Source organism: Sciurus carolinensis, chromosome 10, assembly GCF_902686445.1.
Source record: "Sciurus carolinensis chromosome 10, mSciCar1.2, whole genome shotgun sequence".
Taxonomy (NCBI): Eukaryota; Metazoa; Chordata; class Mammalia; order Rodentia; family Sciuridae; genus Sciurus; species Sciurus carolinensis.
In genome coordinates, this window is record NC_062222.1 from 120976534 (window position 1) to 120992432 (window position 15899).

Consider the following 15899-nt stretch of genomic DNA (forward strand, 5'->3'; position numbering starts at 1 on the left):
TGATAGTGACAGGAAGGAGGCCCTGAAAGGGGGCTGACTCAGCCTCCAGGGAAAAGGGGCTGAGCCCTGAACCAAAGATGTGGCAGGACGGGTTGAGGTTGTTCCTTAAGTAGTAGTTACACGTATGGAATAATATGTGATAGTAATAATGTGACACACGAAAGCATAACAATAAAATGAACCCATTAACTTTTCGCCCTACTTAGGGGGATGAGCCCTGAACATCCCCAGCACTAGTGAAGCCCCTGCAGGTCCCTCCCAGAGTAACCATTGCCCTGAGTCCTACCCATCCACCTCTTGCCTTCTTTATAGATTTTCTATATATAGCTATATTCCTGTGCAATGGATTTAGTTTGGCTTATTTCTGACCTTTATCTTATTAAAATTATATCATATATAATTCTTCAACTGATTTTAGACTTAACATTACATTTCTAAGGTTCATGCATTTTGATGCCTGTACCTGTAGGTCATTCATAGTCACTACTATAATATGCTGCTATTTATTAATTTTTGTGTTAATGCGTATTTGCGTTATTTCCCTTTGGCTGTTGTTACTGATTTTTTTCACTTTTTAATTTATTATTTTTAGATAGACATGGCAGTAGAGTGCGTTTTGACATATTATACACACATGGGATATCGCTTCCCATTCTTGTGGTTGTACATGATGTGGAGTTACCCTGGTCATGTGTTCATAGATGGACATAGGAAAGTTGTGTCCGATTCATTCCACTGTCCTTCCTATTCCCATCCCTCCTTCCATTTATTCCCTTTTGTCTAATCCCATGAACTTCTATTCTTTCCTCCCATCCCTTCCTTGTGTGCTGCTACTGTTTTTAAGACTCACATGGCCACGAACATTTCTCAATTTATTCTCGGACATGCAGGGGAAGAGTTGCTCTTGCATGTCCACTCAGGAGTGGGGTCTCTGGGTGGCAATGAACAGCACCTGGACAACATTACCAGACAATGCCAATTCCAAGGTAGTTTACCAAGTCACCCACCATCTATAAACTTCTGTTTCTCCATATCCTTGCCAATACTGTACTGATGCTAAGTATGGTTGAAGGTCCATCTCAGCCTGGCTTCAAGACTTCTGAGTATCAACAAGAAGAAACATCTAGTATCCATTACAATGAGAAGATCATTGTCAAAATATATTTGGGGCAAAGTGCTTCCTGATGGTTCCCTGCTCCCCCAGCTTCCAAACCCTCCCAGGGGTTAAATAAGAAATGTGCGTGTCCTGGCCTTCTCACACCACAGGTGACTTTTTGTGCACCATCTATTTTGCTGTAATAGAACAAAATCATCCATCAATGTCCCCAGTCCATCCCCCTTTTTCATTTTTGTGTGAGTGAATTTATTCTGGACGTTGCTTTCAAATTACATGTGTCAGTTTGATGAGCTTCTGCCTTCCTGTGTTGTTCCAAGATTTATGTGGGAGAGCTTAAAGAAGAGTCTGATGGAGAAAGGGGCATTTTGCTGGATCGGCATAAGACGGAAGATAATGCTGTTGTGCCTGAGGCTGTCCTCGGACACCAGCGGATGTTAGCAGGGAAAGGGCGGCTGTCATGTTTCATTTCTCTCCACCTTATGTGTGTTTTATCTACAAGCTACTGTTTTATTGTGCTTTGTCTTAAACATACCCAAAATACTTAACCCCAGAGGTTAGCCAGCTTATAGTGGGCTTGAGGCGAAACAAGCAGACATGCAAAGTTCCAGTTGAAAGAGATTCACCTTTTTGCAGTGAATTCCACTGAGACCTTAGGACTTTCCTTGGCTTTTTTTCTCTTTCCCATTTGAACTGCTTGAGGCATTAGAAGAAAAGAGCACAGAGGAAATTATAAGTGTTTCCAAAACTGCTCAGAGGTATTCAAATTCACAATTCACAGCAAGTTGTCGAAGAATTGGTTTTTAAGATGTATCATTATAAAAGTGCTAGAAATGTCAGGCCCCGTCTAAAAGTGAGAGAGTAGTGAATGTGCTCCTAAATTCATTCCTGTAAATCTCTTACTTCCTTGGATTTATTCCCCATCTTCAACAAAATTGTCTCTCTGGAAGTCAATTCGCTTACGTGCATTGAAATTAAAACTGGAAGCTTGGGTCATCTTCCTACACCTTGAAGAATTTCATGGAAGGACAGGAGTGTTTTGAGGTCTGTCCTTGGGCTTCCTGCAATTAGCAAGTGCTGAGTAAATGTTTGTTCCAGAATATAAGTGTAGAAATACCTGTAATTAATACTTTCAGGTGGTTTCTGTTGAAATGCAGTTAAGTAAGTGCCGGGAGGCTGCCTATGGGTGGGCCTCTCATTCGTGTCGTGTCTCAGAAGTTTTAATAAGCCGGGGAGTCTGGTCTGAGAGGCAGGCGTCAAACCCACTTCCAGAGCTCACTATATGAACATGGGTGTTGGTGACATCAGCACACGCAGGATCAATGTTGGGGGATCAATGTTGTCAGATTGGGGACGGAGGTTGGTTTCTGTCCAGTGTTGACATCAATGTATTAGACATCTTCTTTTGATAGATTTAGTTCCTCCCTTGATGGAAATGCTTGAGAACTCTGCAGTATTTCCTCCCAGTCTATGTAATAATTGAATAGAAGTCCTCCAATGAACCCGTTCCTCTCCCATTGCCAAGGTCATGTGAGAGGCAGGAGATTGTCTTCTGAAGTGTCCCACAGTGAGCCTTCTGACAGTGTCAACAACCAGCCCCGCACCTGACCCCTCCGTTCTAACAGCCAGGCGGCTAGTTTTCTGCTGTCCACGAGTTCACTGTCTGACACTTAAGAAATCTGAGCCACATACTAGTTGGTCATGGCTGCTGAGAGCTCTGGCCCAGTACTGGACTTCGGGGTCAGGTCTGCCCCATCGCCTTCCCTTAGGCATCCGGGTAGACACCGAGACACTAGCAGACGTTCATGTGTCTCTGAAGAAACTTGAGATTTTGAACCTTAGGAACAAGACCCTGTTACAAAAGGACTAGGACCTTCCACAGGACCTCCCTCTGAGGTGCCTCTGAGGATTCTGGTGCCCAAACACGATTTTTGCAGCTATGTAACAAAGTCCCTAGGCACCTTTTGGGTGGTGTTTACACCTGCACTGTGGTCTTGTGATCTGGCTGCCTGAGCAGGGGACACTGCTTAGCTGACCTGTCTCTGTTTAGCATGAGTCATGGCTAGTTGGTCAGCCACCTTAGGTATCTCAGAGGCCGGGAACTGACTCATTCAGAAGACATGTGGCTCATGACCTGCACTGCCTCACGGAAGGTCTGCCTGTCCTAATTTGATCTCCAACCACCTCTCTGTGTCTCCACGAGATGATCTGCCAAAAGCTGCTTTGAGCACTGCAGAAAGATGATTTTAGAATCTGTTTCCTCATTTTCCCTCACCCACCCTTCCCCAAACCAGCTTCTGGGTGGGGCTCAAATTAAGAAAGCATCATCTGTGTCAACCACTTAAAATGAAAAATAAGCTTTAGAAACAACTCCTTACAATTAAAATCAAGTTTTATCCATAATTGGGGTAACAGAAAATTGAGGAAATCAGATCAATAAAAGGAAGAAAATAGAAATGACTATGCTCTAACCATGTAAAAACAAATATTGTTGACATTCAGTAGATGGTTTTTAGATTTTTTTCTCTGCATGTATGTATTTACCCATGTATGTACATGTGCATGTTTAATTCCATTTGTGCTTTGCAAAATTGGAATGCACTTCTATATTCTGCCTTTTTTTTTTTTTTTTTTGCACTAATTAGGAGGGTTCTGCATGAACATTTTCAATATTCTTCCATGACATCACTTTTACTGGCCACATCTGAAAGTGGCCGCACTAGGGATCATTGGCCTAGCCACTGACTTTCAGGCATTTCAGTTGTTTCAGGTTTTCTTTGATGCAGTGGCTTATACCGACAGCTCGATCACGAATCCCTCAGCCTGGGGTCGTTGCACATATCTGGTTCCTTTAGAGTGAACCCCCAAGGGAGAGCTGTGGGCACGATGGTCTGCGCATTCTCAGACTTCCAGAACCACCTCATCCACTGGCCACAGCAAGGGTGCAGGAGGGCGTGCGTTTCCCTGGGTCCTTGCCATTCATTGCGCCATCTGTGATTCCTGTGCCATCTTTCAGCAGATGAAAAGTGGCCTCTCATTGTTTTGCGCTTGTTCAGTCGCTAATGGTGTCAAGCATTTATTTTTCATGTGTTTTGGACACTGTCATCAAGCCCTTGTCAACTGTCTCTTCTTTGCCAAACTTCTAATGCACGACACAAGCGCAGCTTTAATTAAGCTTGTTCGCATTCCTAAGCCCTATAAAGCTTTCACAAAACAGAGGACTGTAAAGCCCAGGGTTTTTTCTTAATACCACTTATCTCCTCTAAGCGAGGAAGGAAAGATTCAAGAACCAAAGACGAATGGACAAGTCCCCAACCAGCGCACGCCTCTCAGCCAGTAGAGGTAGCTGTTGTACCAACTAGGTCCCCCGGCCTTATCTGGGAACTCAGCCTTTAAGATAGGAAATAAATCAGTGCATGCAGTATTTTTAACAACAGTATTTATTTAAAAAAAAAAAAAAAAAAACTCATGATTTTGTGGTTTTAAAAAACTGCTTATTTTGTGCCCTCTTATGTTTGAATATAAAGCTCTCTGAATATTAGTAAGAGCCACTATATAAAATTTATTATTAATCATCTATTTTTAGGCATGAAGCTTTGCTGTATTATGTTTTAGCAGCAGAAACTGGAATTGAAGTGTCACAGACAAATTTAGCACACATCTGCGAGGAAAAGCCGGTAAGTAAATGGATTCTTCTCCAAGCAGAAGCTCTGAGGTTAAAGATAATGAATTGAGCTTTACCAAGGCAAAATTAGTCACTTGGCCAAAATATTAATGAATTAACTTTCTCTCTCCTTTACCTCTTAGGACCTGGCCAGGAGATACTTGGGTGTTAATTGTGTTTGGAGATACTATAATTTCTCTGTTTTTCAAATCGATGCTCCTTCATTTGGTATGTATAGAAAAATGGGTGCTAAACTGAAGCATTAGAGGCTTTTAGTCTTTAGTAACAGGGAACATCTAACAGCTTGGTGTGAAGTGTGATATTTCTAAACAATTAGGAAAGAAAGTGAAAAATCTCTGCTATTAAGGTCCGGGCTCACCTGCTCTTAGCGCAGTACTAGAACCCACCATAGCTCCCAAACAAGAGAATGCGGAAGAGATCCTACCAGAAATGGACGCCCTGGCCTGTGGTTTGCTTTTTGCCCTCGGATGTGTTTCCAAGCCCTGCGCTCTGCTCTGCTGTCTGTGGGAGGAGGCCGACCACCAGGAACACAGTGACAGGCTCCTTTCCCAGGGGCTTCTGATGAGTACGGCCAGCGGCAGGCACCGGAGGAAGCCTGCAGGGTGGAGGAGGGAGAAGCCCAACCCTCTCTTCCCATCTCTCTGTTTTGGACCAGTTTTCTTGCAGTAGCCACATGTTCTGTGGTTCCAGCCCCTGCCTGGTAACTCCATCCTCGCTGGTCCAGCTCCCAGGGGACTAGGAGGCTCTGGGAACCTTGCAGCCACACCCAGGCCCCCAGCCTGGGGGTGATAGGACTTCCTCCAAGCTGACCTCTGGTAGCCCCCCGCTGTTTCTCACTTGCCTTGAAAGCAGCCCTTCCAATATCCAGGCATCCACTTTCCCAGGATAAAATCCCTCTTTTGAGCTACCCACGGTGGATTCTGGATTTTCTGATTGGATATTGACTGAGGCCTACACTCTTAAATGTGCTTCCTCAAAGTAAACATGAAACAGCCAGCTGAAGCAAAGCAAAGAGCTCAAGAGACATCAAACACAGCAGCAGAATTTCAGATGTGAATAGAGGGCCAAGGAGAACCTTGGGCGCTGGTTTGCTGTCAGAGTCTCAAAAAGACCGGCTCCGGGGAGCTACCTGGAGAACGGAAAGTGTCTAGAGATGGGTGCTCAGGGAAAAAACCCTTTTTGTTTTTTCCTGACACAGCAAGGAAACCTAAAAATGTTCTCCGTGCAAGTTTTAATAGGAAACACTGTTGAGCGAATGGACCGGTGATTGACAATGTTGGCCTAAAAGAAAACTGCTTGACACGTGGCTGTGCTTTGTGTTCTGCAGCATATTTGAAAATGGGAGACCTGTACTACTATGGCCACCAAAACCAGTCACGAGACCTCGAGTTGTCTGTGCAGATGTACGTCCAGGCTGCGCTGGAGGGAGACTCCCAGGTAAACAACCACGAAGCCTGCTCTCCAGGCCCGAGACACAGCAGTCTTCTCTGTGTAATTAGGCGGCACGATTCATTGTTCATCCATGTTCACACATCCTTCAGACGACTCCATGAGAACATGGGGAACCTTGATTAAGCGCCTGCTGTGTTCCCCAAGCAATCCTACGGAGCTGGAGATTTCATAACTCTGTCATAGTCAGAGTGAATTGTTCCAGGTCAAATAACAAAACAGCCAGAGCCTAAACCTGGGTCTCTGGCTCCAGTCCTGAGGGGTTTTCTACTGAATTCTGTCAAAATGACTCACACCTAGAATCTCAGGGATCTGGAAGAGTGGCCATGCTAAGAAGTGGTTTGCATGTGGGGCTGAGCTCAAGACTTTGACAGGACTTTTCCTCAATGACTTTTTTGAAACTTCTTATTTTAAAATAACTTTAGGCTTAGAGAAAAGTTGCCAAAAAGATCCAGAGAGCTCCCGTATGCACCACCCCGCTTCTTTCAAGGTGGACATCCTGCATGACCACAATGCCCCACGGTCCACATCCTTTCCCACCTTCAGCCTTTATTTGGATTTCTCTTTTGTGCACTGATCCCCTTCCCTGTTCCGGGATTCAGTGCAGGATCCCACATCGCATCTAGTCACTTTTCCTTCCAGTCTTCTCCATTCCGTGACAGTTTCTCATCTTTCCTTCTCAATCAAGTGGTTGGACATCTTGTGATCTGTCCCTTGATTTGGGTCTGTCACCTGTTTTCTCGTGAACAGACTGAGGTTGAGTATTTGGGGCAGGAATAGTACCGACATCGCGGGTCCTTGGCGCGTCACGTGGGGGCCGCTTGGTGCCAGTGGGTCTCACCATGGTCAGGTTAATCGTCTCGTCTGTGGTTTCTGTTAGGTTTCAATGTTAAGTTAACAGTGTTCCATTTCTCATTTTTCAATATCTTGGGGAGATAGTTTGAGACTATGCAGATATCCTACTTGTCCTCAATATTTTGCCCATGAATTTTAATAGCTGGTGCCTGCAACCGTTATTAGAATTAATGGTAGTTCTCTACCTCCCTCGTTCCCTCTCAATATGCTAACTGGAATCTCCTGTGAGGATCAGGGCTGGTTTTTTGCAGTAGAAACTGGAATCGTTGCTACCTGCTTCTACTGAAGTCTGACTGTGCTCTGGAATCTGATCACAGAGAAAAGTTGGAAACTCTCCCTTACCTCAGCCTCCTCACCCTTTCTGTTTCTTAGTAGAGATATTACCTCGGAGCGGTTGGCCCTCAGGGTTAGGATCCCACATTCCTCCACTGGCAGCTGCTTGTCTATGGCGAGTCACTAAATCTCTGAGTCTGCATGTTCTCATTGGTCGACTGGGACTATCATAGCGTCCCCCTAAGGAGATGCGAGGATGAAGTGAGGTGTTTGGCATCCAGCTCTGAGCCCCCACGCCCAGCACTCACTGAGCATGATCTGAAGTAGAAGTTTCTGCCACGGGGATTTATGTAGAAGCAAACTCCCTTGGAGGACGTCTGTCGTCATTTAAAATCAGGCCTGGATAATTTGGTTTTCATTTTGATGGACAGTGATACAAAAACAATAGGGCTAATGTTAAAAGGAAAAAACATCAAAGGTCCTTAGTTACTTTTCCTCCTTCGTGTCCTCGTGTGGCTTCTGGTCCCTGCTCACTGGCGCATGCACCCGCAAGGTGACCTCTAGTGTGTCCAGCAGCCTGGATCGGCCTTATCACTAGTTGTAGCACCTTGTGGTTTCTGGGTCTCTTTCCTCGCGGCTCTCAGTGGCTGCATATTCCGCTGAGCTGATGGCGGGTCCTTTCTTAGGTGTTCCCTGTGGTTGGGTGCCGCTTCTCTCAATTGCTAACTTGTCCTCTCATTCAGGGTGTCTATCCAGTCCCGTCTTGTCTGAGGCGATGCTTAGTGGTGGGGCCCCAGGGTGAAAACCACCTCCTGCCTTCGCGGGGCTCAGAGTCTACCCAGGAAGGCGTGGGGGCTGCTTGCCAGGGGGCGGCGACCACGGCCAGTGCTGCATGAGCACTTTCCTGTCTCCATCTTTTCACTTGAATAATTGAGTTATGTTCTGAACGACGGCAGCGTTACTGAGACAAACGGTCTCAGTGGTTTTAAGGCTCCCTGATAGCGCACGGCCTATCTGCTTTCTGAAGAGGTTTTCTGATGGATGCCTCACCAAGGCCCAGCCACGTGCAGGAGGGGGACTGAAATCCTGTTGGCACTGGATGATTGAGTTTTGCAAATGGAAGAACTGCAAATTCATGTGACGTTGTCATTTTAAATTGCATTTATTTAATTACTAGTGAGGACGAGCACCTTCACCTGTTCTTGCTGAGCATCATTTAATCTTCACATTTTATGGGAATTCTCTATTCTTATTCTTTATCTCCTAGAGTTTTCATACTTTTTTTTTTCAAGCCATAATTAGTTCTTTATTTATTTGCCTAGTAGATAATGAACCTTAAAGCTATTACCTTGAGTACAAATATTCCCCAGACTATTTTACCACTTATTTTCATAATATTTTCCACTGATTAGAAGAACCTTTAAAATGTTGCCAAAGCATTTTTCTTCTAATTCCTCAAGTTTTAAGAGTATCTTCTTTTAAAAGAGAATAGAATATTCTGTCTTTTGCTGCTGCTGCTGCTGTGTGTGCGTCTTAAAGATACTTAACATTTAAATCCATTTAGAGGTTATTTAACAGCATGGTGGAGGTTAGAGGATCTGGACCTCCCCATCTGCTTATATTTGAATCTCAGCTCTGTCACTTTCCAGCTGTGTGACCAAGGGCAAGTTCTTTAACCTCTCTGTGCCTCCGTTCCCAACCTGTAAAACAGAGGATGGTAGGACCCATCTCGATTTGTTGTTATGAGGATTAAGTGACCGTGTACAGAAGAGAAGGATGCATCCCGTACAGTACGCACTCGGAAAATGTTAGCTAGTTTATGTTTTCCACGATGACCGTGTAGGGTGCTCTCAGGAGTCCTGGTTGTACGACCCGGCAGATAGTGGTTTTCATTTAGCTCTGGTTAGTGGCAGCTGAAGGGCACGTCACAGGGAATATGTGAGCCATTAAAACGTGACCATGGAGTCTTTGAAGGGTGACAGTCCAGCTCCATTTGAAAAGCTCCCAGTGGTGAGCACCAGCTCACGTTTTGCTGGCTTTGTGGTCTAGCCGCACGCTCAGCTCATGACGGCCCGTGACCTTCCTCCAACTAGCTCCACACCGTCTGTGCGGAGCATCTCCACCAACTGGCTCCTGAGCCCAGATCTGCACGGTCCAACGAGGCAGGGCCCGCCTCGGAGGGTCAAGAATAAGGTAGAGAAGGAAGAGGCCGGAAAGTGTCCGCGGGGGAGGTCTGTGCCGACAGAAATCGCGAAAGGCTTTCCACGCTGTCCCGGGAGAGCTGAGGGAGGTGCCGTTTGTGACTTTATGCCTGAGAGAGACGCTTGACATTAGAATGTCAGTCACAGGTTGTGCTCAGCCACAGAAATACCTTGTCAGATTCCTGACAGGCTGATGGTGATCAAGGGCATGGTCCGTGATGGACATCACCTCCTACGCGGTTCTCTGGTTTTGTTGGTGATCCAAGGGCACGTTTTGCAGCGAGTTCTGTTTTGACAGCGTGAACAGGAAAGGACAGACCTCCCGGTTGACTGGCTGCTGAGCAGATGGGACGCAGCATCCTTTGAAAGCCTCCCGGTTCTCCTGCAAATAAATTTCTGAGATGCATATATTTGGGGAAACAATTCATCAATGAAGATGACTAAACCATCTGGCTATGGGGCTGCAAAAAAAAATACGTAGAGGTTGTAAAAGTTTACACGCCGCTGAAGGGCGTGTGTCTGGGTTTTATTAGGAGGAACTGATGAGCTGGTTTTGCCTTATCTTTAGGGATTTTTTAACCTGGCCCTGCTAATTGAAGAAGGTGCTATCATCCCACACCATATTTTGGATTTCCTGGAAATTGACCCATCGATCCATTCTAGTAACATCTCCATTCTCCGGGAACTGTACGAACGGTGAGTTCAGAGATGCTCTATACCAGGGGACTGGGGACCCGAGGAGCTGGTAGCTGTTTCTTGGCTCGTTTACTTTGCCCTTACTTTGTGATGTCAATTGTTGGAGAACAGGTCAAGGATTTGCTTCTAATGGAGAACATGTAGCCAAAGCCACACATGCTCCTTTTCTAGTATCTGAGGCTCATGATATAGAATGTGCTTGATCTGAAGTTCAAGTGCTGACCAAGATTTTCCATGACAGTAGGAAAAAAAAAAAAAAAACCAGCACCTGATTAGCCCACACTTTTCTAAAAGATAGGGAGGCATTCGGGCATCTGGACTTTGGACTGACACTCAGACAGAAATGCTGTCCTGATAGGCCCCGTGCTCAGGGTCCTCCTTAATAACGAAGGGCGCCAGCGACCTTCTCCTCAGCGTCCTGCTAGGATCTCAGAACTCCAGGTCAGGCGCAGGACACTCGAAGAGCCCTTGTTTCCACGTCCCTCACCGCAAGTGCGCTCACGTGTGCAAAAGCAGAAGAGCGTAGGTCTGAGGCTCTGGAAAGGCCAGGCATAGTTGCACCGCCCAAGCGGCAGACCTGACAGGATGCCTGGCTCTGTCGGCAGGTGCTGGAGCCACAGCAACGAGGACTCCTTCAGCCCCTGCTCCCTGGCCTGGCTGTACCTCCACCTGCGGCTTATCTGGGGCGCTGTCCTGCACTCTGCCCTGGTAGGTCCCGTCCCCGCAGCCCTGCCCTCTGGCCCCTGCCTTTGTCAGTCACCTGACACGTGCTTCCGGTATCTGCAGATCTACTTTCTGGGAACCTTCCTGCTGTCCGTGCTGATTGCGGGGACGGTGCAGCGTTTCCAGTATGTCTCAGGTAAAGCCTTGCAAAAGCCACGGTGGATGGGAAGGTGGGGACCACGTCCCCGGGAGGCGCACCCCCTCCCCGGGCCCTTCTTCAGCTTGGGCAGGCACAGCACGGCCCCCCAGGTGGCTGCCAGGAGGCCACAGACTATTCGATTTTCCAAACTAAGGATTAAAAAAAAAAAAAAAAAAAAAACTAAAAAAATTGAACTAAAATATCTTCTCCTATTGAAAATACACCATCTAGCAAAATTCTACCTCTGAAAACCCAGCTCACAAGCCCCCGCAGCATTAAGCCTTCCCTCTTGTCCCAGGGCAACAAGCAAAGGTGATAGGAGACAGGTAAAAGCTCACAACGAACAGACTTCCCCGGCCACGTGGCCGCAGAGGGAGGGACCAAGGAGGAGTTCATCTAGCTTCGTTTCTGCTCATCACTGTTACTTTTCTGAGCTAATAACAAGGTGCTAATACAGTCACTTCTATTTGGGTTTAAAGTCCAGACTTGGCTACTCATTAGCTGTGTGACTTCTGGCAAGTTACCTAACCTTCCTGATCTCCCAGTTTTTCATCCAGCAAATGAGATTCTAATACTAACTACATCCCAGAGATAGAAAATGGGGAAAAAAAAAAAAAAAGAAGAGTGAAGTGACAGAATACCCTAACGGCAATAAAAAGGAGAAATTTTAAAAATTATAATAAAATATCATCCATTTCCATATGTAAAACTCTAGCCTAGTGCTTCTGAATGTTAATGTATGCAGGAATCCTGCAGGAATAATATTAAATGCAGATTCCGATGCCGTGGGCGTGGGGAGAGCCTGACTGCACGAGGCTGGTAGAAAGACAACTGTAGTTAAAAGCTTGCTCCCACGTTTCTCTGGCCCCCTCTGGATACACTGGCTGCTCTTTTGCTCCCTGTCACACTGTAGGCTGAGTCGGGGGAGGCCTCAGCCCGTCCTTCCGGGCAGCTCAGGCCTAGTAGCTGCGCAGACCCACAGACATCTCTTGGTGGGAAAGTACAGCTTCCCGCCATCTTGGATGGCAGCGAAGGACATCATAACTCACCAAGACCAAGAGCGACACTTACAAATGGCTAGATTAGGGTGAGACGAGGCACTGGCACCGTGATCTGTGTGGCAGACAATGAAAAGCGAAAGGAACAGGCTCCCCTGCCTTCCTTGGTGGGAAGGGGGCTGCTGTTCTGGAATCATCTCCCTGCTGTCCCTGAGGAGGTCACAGGGAGCCAGCACAGGCCCTTCCAGGTTGGCTGCCTAGTTCATAAATCTCCCTCATGCAAATCCCCGCTCCCTGCTTTTGTCACCAGGTAGAACGCATTTATTCTGCCTCTTGTCTGTTTTCCCTTTCAAATTATCTTTGTCATTTTTACTCCATGGAAATATCGTACTGATGATTACGAAGGCGGCTCCGTCGGAGGAGCTGAAACCGTCTTTATGATTCCGTGCCAGCTGGTAGCCATGAAAATTCATGGGCAGGTGGAATTGCTGTTATCAGAAGCCGGCTCCTCTCCCCGTTTCACGTCTTCATTACCAGTCCCTCCACGCTCGGGTCTCCTGTCGCTAACTCCTGGCCCTTCCAGGGTCTTCTTGCTTCTTTCCCACATGTTCCGTGTTTTCAAACTTTTTTGTTTGCTTCTTCCAGCACTTGCTTCCTTCCCTCTGGACCAACCTAAAGAAGGTCAAGTCTGGATAAGATCTTGAAAATAATTTCACTCTTTGCCCTTCATTTTACAGACAAGGGAACTGAGGCCAGAGAGGTAAAGTAGCTTCCCAAAGACCGAATAAAGGCGAGAGGAATGTAGGGCTGCAGATCGGCCAACGATTTTTCAGAATCAGGCTCATTTAAAACAGAGGTTGTCAACGGTCTCGAGCCCCTTACTCCTCACATGAGGAGTATTCTAGAACACCTTCTACCTTGAAGTGAAATTCATGATAATTAACCTACAGACACTCACACTTTTTAAAAACCCATAGAACGTATAACGGGAATATAAAGAAATCAAAAGGAACAAATGATAATAACATAACCTTTCCCATAAGTAAACTCTAGCCCAGTGCGTCTTGATGTCATGTGCCCGGGAATCGCACATGGGTTGTATTAAAGGCGGTTCTGATTAGGGGCCTGGGGACAGCTCTGACATCGGGCGTTTCTAACCAGCTCTGGGGCGATGCCCACGTGGCTGTTCCACAGACTGGACTTTGACCAGTAAGGGCAGAATTCAAAGAAAAAAGTCTCACATTTACAGAATGTGCCCCCCCGGGGCACCTGCGGCCCTGACGGCAGTTGTGTCAAGAGTTCGGGCACGTCCTACACGACTGCCGTGACTTTCCAAGTTCCCGTGCGAAGTGCAGACGTGTCAGTCATTGTGAAATAGGAAGGTTCTTCATCAGCACAGCAGAGCAGCTGATCTTGGGGGAGATGGCAGGTGACAGAGACCCAGAGCAGGAAGGTTGGGCTGACAGGGGCCAAAGCTGCCTCTCCAGGGAGCTGATGGCACCCAAGGCCCCCGACCTGCCCCACGGGAAGGGAAGGGCAGCATGGGGGCTGACCACAGCTGCAGGGGCAAGCACAGCGCTGAACCTGGGCACCAGCCACAGGAGGAGGGCTGGGGACTGCTGAGGACTGCAGCCAGAGGGGCCGTCCTTGTCACAACTGGCATTTTTTCCAGTCAGTTGTTTTTAAAAATCAAGGATCTATCAGCAAGGCTTGTCCCCGTGGCCGACTGTCCCTTCTACCTGCGTTCCGCTCAGACTCCCTTCATTTTCCTCCTGAGCGTGCCAGCTCTGGGATATGGGACCCATCACAGCCTTTGTCCCATGGAACTGTCCCACATTCAGAAGGCTGCAGTGCAGGACAGCAGTTAGCACTGGTGCTGTGAGGGTCAGGCTGAAGTTCTGAGCCAGAGAGGGGTCCTCTAGGAGCCTCAGTGTCCTCTTCTGTCAAACAGCCGACATGGTAGTAGTACACCTGTGACCTGTCGTAGGTGAGAGAACCAAGTGTGAAAATGTGGTACACAGCTGGTGGCCCCCAGAGGTTAATGCCTTCCAGGGTATTTTACCTATGATGGAAGCTGAACCAGGTAGTGCCTGCACTTCAGTAGCTTGGTTTGCCTCAGTAGCAGACCATTACCAGAGTCGCATGCTTTTCTGGGCTAGGTGACTCCTTCTAAAACATAGTGTTCTTTTTTCAAAGCATTGAAACCAAGGCTTTGGCTAATCCACCAAAAGCAGCGAGACAGCACTCCACAAACACTGCACATCTCCTCTTGCTTGCACGGGAGCATGCCGGTGGCTAACTGCCATGCCCCAGGAACGCTCTCCTTCCTGAGGCTAAGTCCTCATGGAGTACTGTGAAGGTCCTTGGGATTTGGACAGCCCTAGGAGCTCTTGATTGTCACTGGCCTAAGAACAGAACACACATGGCCCCAGGCCTACTCTGTCCCTCCAGGTCCCTGAATATGCTGCGTCTGGGTCACCGGGCAGCTCCGGTCCTGGCTGAAGTTTGGCGCCATCAGCCTTTGCTCTGAGTCTCCTGTTGTTGCTGTGGTGCAGCCACAGACGGGCCCAGCCCCTTTCCAGACTCCAGAAAGCTCTTTGCCCTGCCCACTGCCTCTCAAAAGCACTCTCCCTCTCCCTCCCTGTCAAGGACGCCAAGCATAATTGCCCTAATGGAGCAGACTTTAAAAAACAAAAAAATCCCCAAGTAAAGTGTGTCTGGAGCCTGGTTCACCTCTGCCCACCCGAACCTCCCCTCAAGCAAAAGACCTGGAGCCCAGCCTGCTGGCTGCTGGAAGGAAGGCGAAGGGAAGGACAGAGGGAGAAAATAGAAACCACCTTTCAAAGCAGACTCCTGCCTCCATAAGGGTATTGAGCGTCCCATCCAAAAATCCAGAATCTGAAAGGCTCCGGAATCTGAAACTTCTTGAGTGCTAACACAACACCACACGTGCAAAATTCCACATCTGCCTCGTGATGGGTCGCAGTCAAAACGCAGGCACCCTGAAAGTTCTGCGTACGATGACCTTTAGGCTACGTGTCCATGAACGTAAATAAACTTCATGCTTAGATTGAGTGCCGTCCTAAGATATCTCATTATGTATATGCAAGTATTCCAAAATCCAAAAACGCCTTCAATCTGAAACACTTCCATTTTTGAGCATTTCTGATAAGGGATACTTAATCTGTAATATCAGCACAAACTTTATGTCTAAATAAAATACACAGTGAAGAGCAGGATCTGCAGATCCAGCAACTCCAGGTACCACCAGGAGCCCAAGGCCAGACCAGCCCAGTCAGTGTCTTCCTCAAGAAAGCCAGTTCCTCCTTTCAGGCCAAGTCGGTAGCCTGCTGTTCTCCTAGAAAGAGTTCAGATGAGCCAGGTGCACACGCCTGTAATCCCAGTGGCTTGGGAGGCTGAGGCAGGAGATTGGCCAGTTCAAAGTCAGCCTCAGCAACTTAGCGAGAAACTGTCTCTAAATAAAAAATAAAAAGGGCTGGGGATGTGGCTCAGTGGTTAAGCACTCCTGGGTTCAATCCCCATACCAAAAAAAAAAAAAAAAAAAAGTAAGATGATATAAACCTTTCCCTAGTCTCTTCCTGTCTTCTAAATTTCTAGTCAACAAAATTTCTACTTAAAGTACAGTGAAATGTCACAACGTGGTGCTCAGGAGAAAAGCAGTAGCCTAGGTCGGGTAGACTTCATGGCGAGGTTCCATCCCAACACCTCCACTCAGAAGAAAGAAAGGTTTCAGTGACTTGAGTCT

At 47.1% G+C, this 15899-nt stretch overlaps 1 protein-coding gene across 3 annotated transcripts in view; it reads left to right on the forward strand.

The window, feature by feature from the left end:
• Sel1l3 (SEL1L family member 3) overlaps positions 1-15899 on the forward strand; it is a 96767-nt gene that overhangs the window by 77038 nt on the left and 3830 nt on the right. The window contains exons 18-25 of one of the 3 annotated variants that reach the window (XR_007110585.1): positions 4701-4791; positions 4922-5006; positions 6127-6236; positions 10146-10273; positions 10879-10981; positions 11060-11132; positions 12779-12893; positions 14330-15747. Coding sequence is in view for 2 of the 3 variants with exons in the window: in XM_047567284.1 (XP_047423240.1) it covers positions 4701-4791; positions 4922-5006; positions 6127-6236; positions 10146-10273; positions 10879-10981; positions 11060-11132; positions 12779-12837 (649 nt within the window). In the remaining variant the exon portion in view is untranslated. Of the gene's footprint in view, positions 1-4700; positions 4792-4921; positions 5007-6126; positions 6237-10145; positions 10274-10878; positions 10982-11059; positions 11133-12778; positions 15748-15899 lie in introns of those variants that run through there. The other 2 variants (XM_047567284.1, XM_047567283.1) reach the window with 2 other exon arrangements.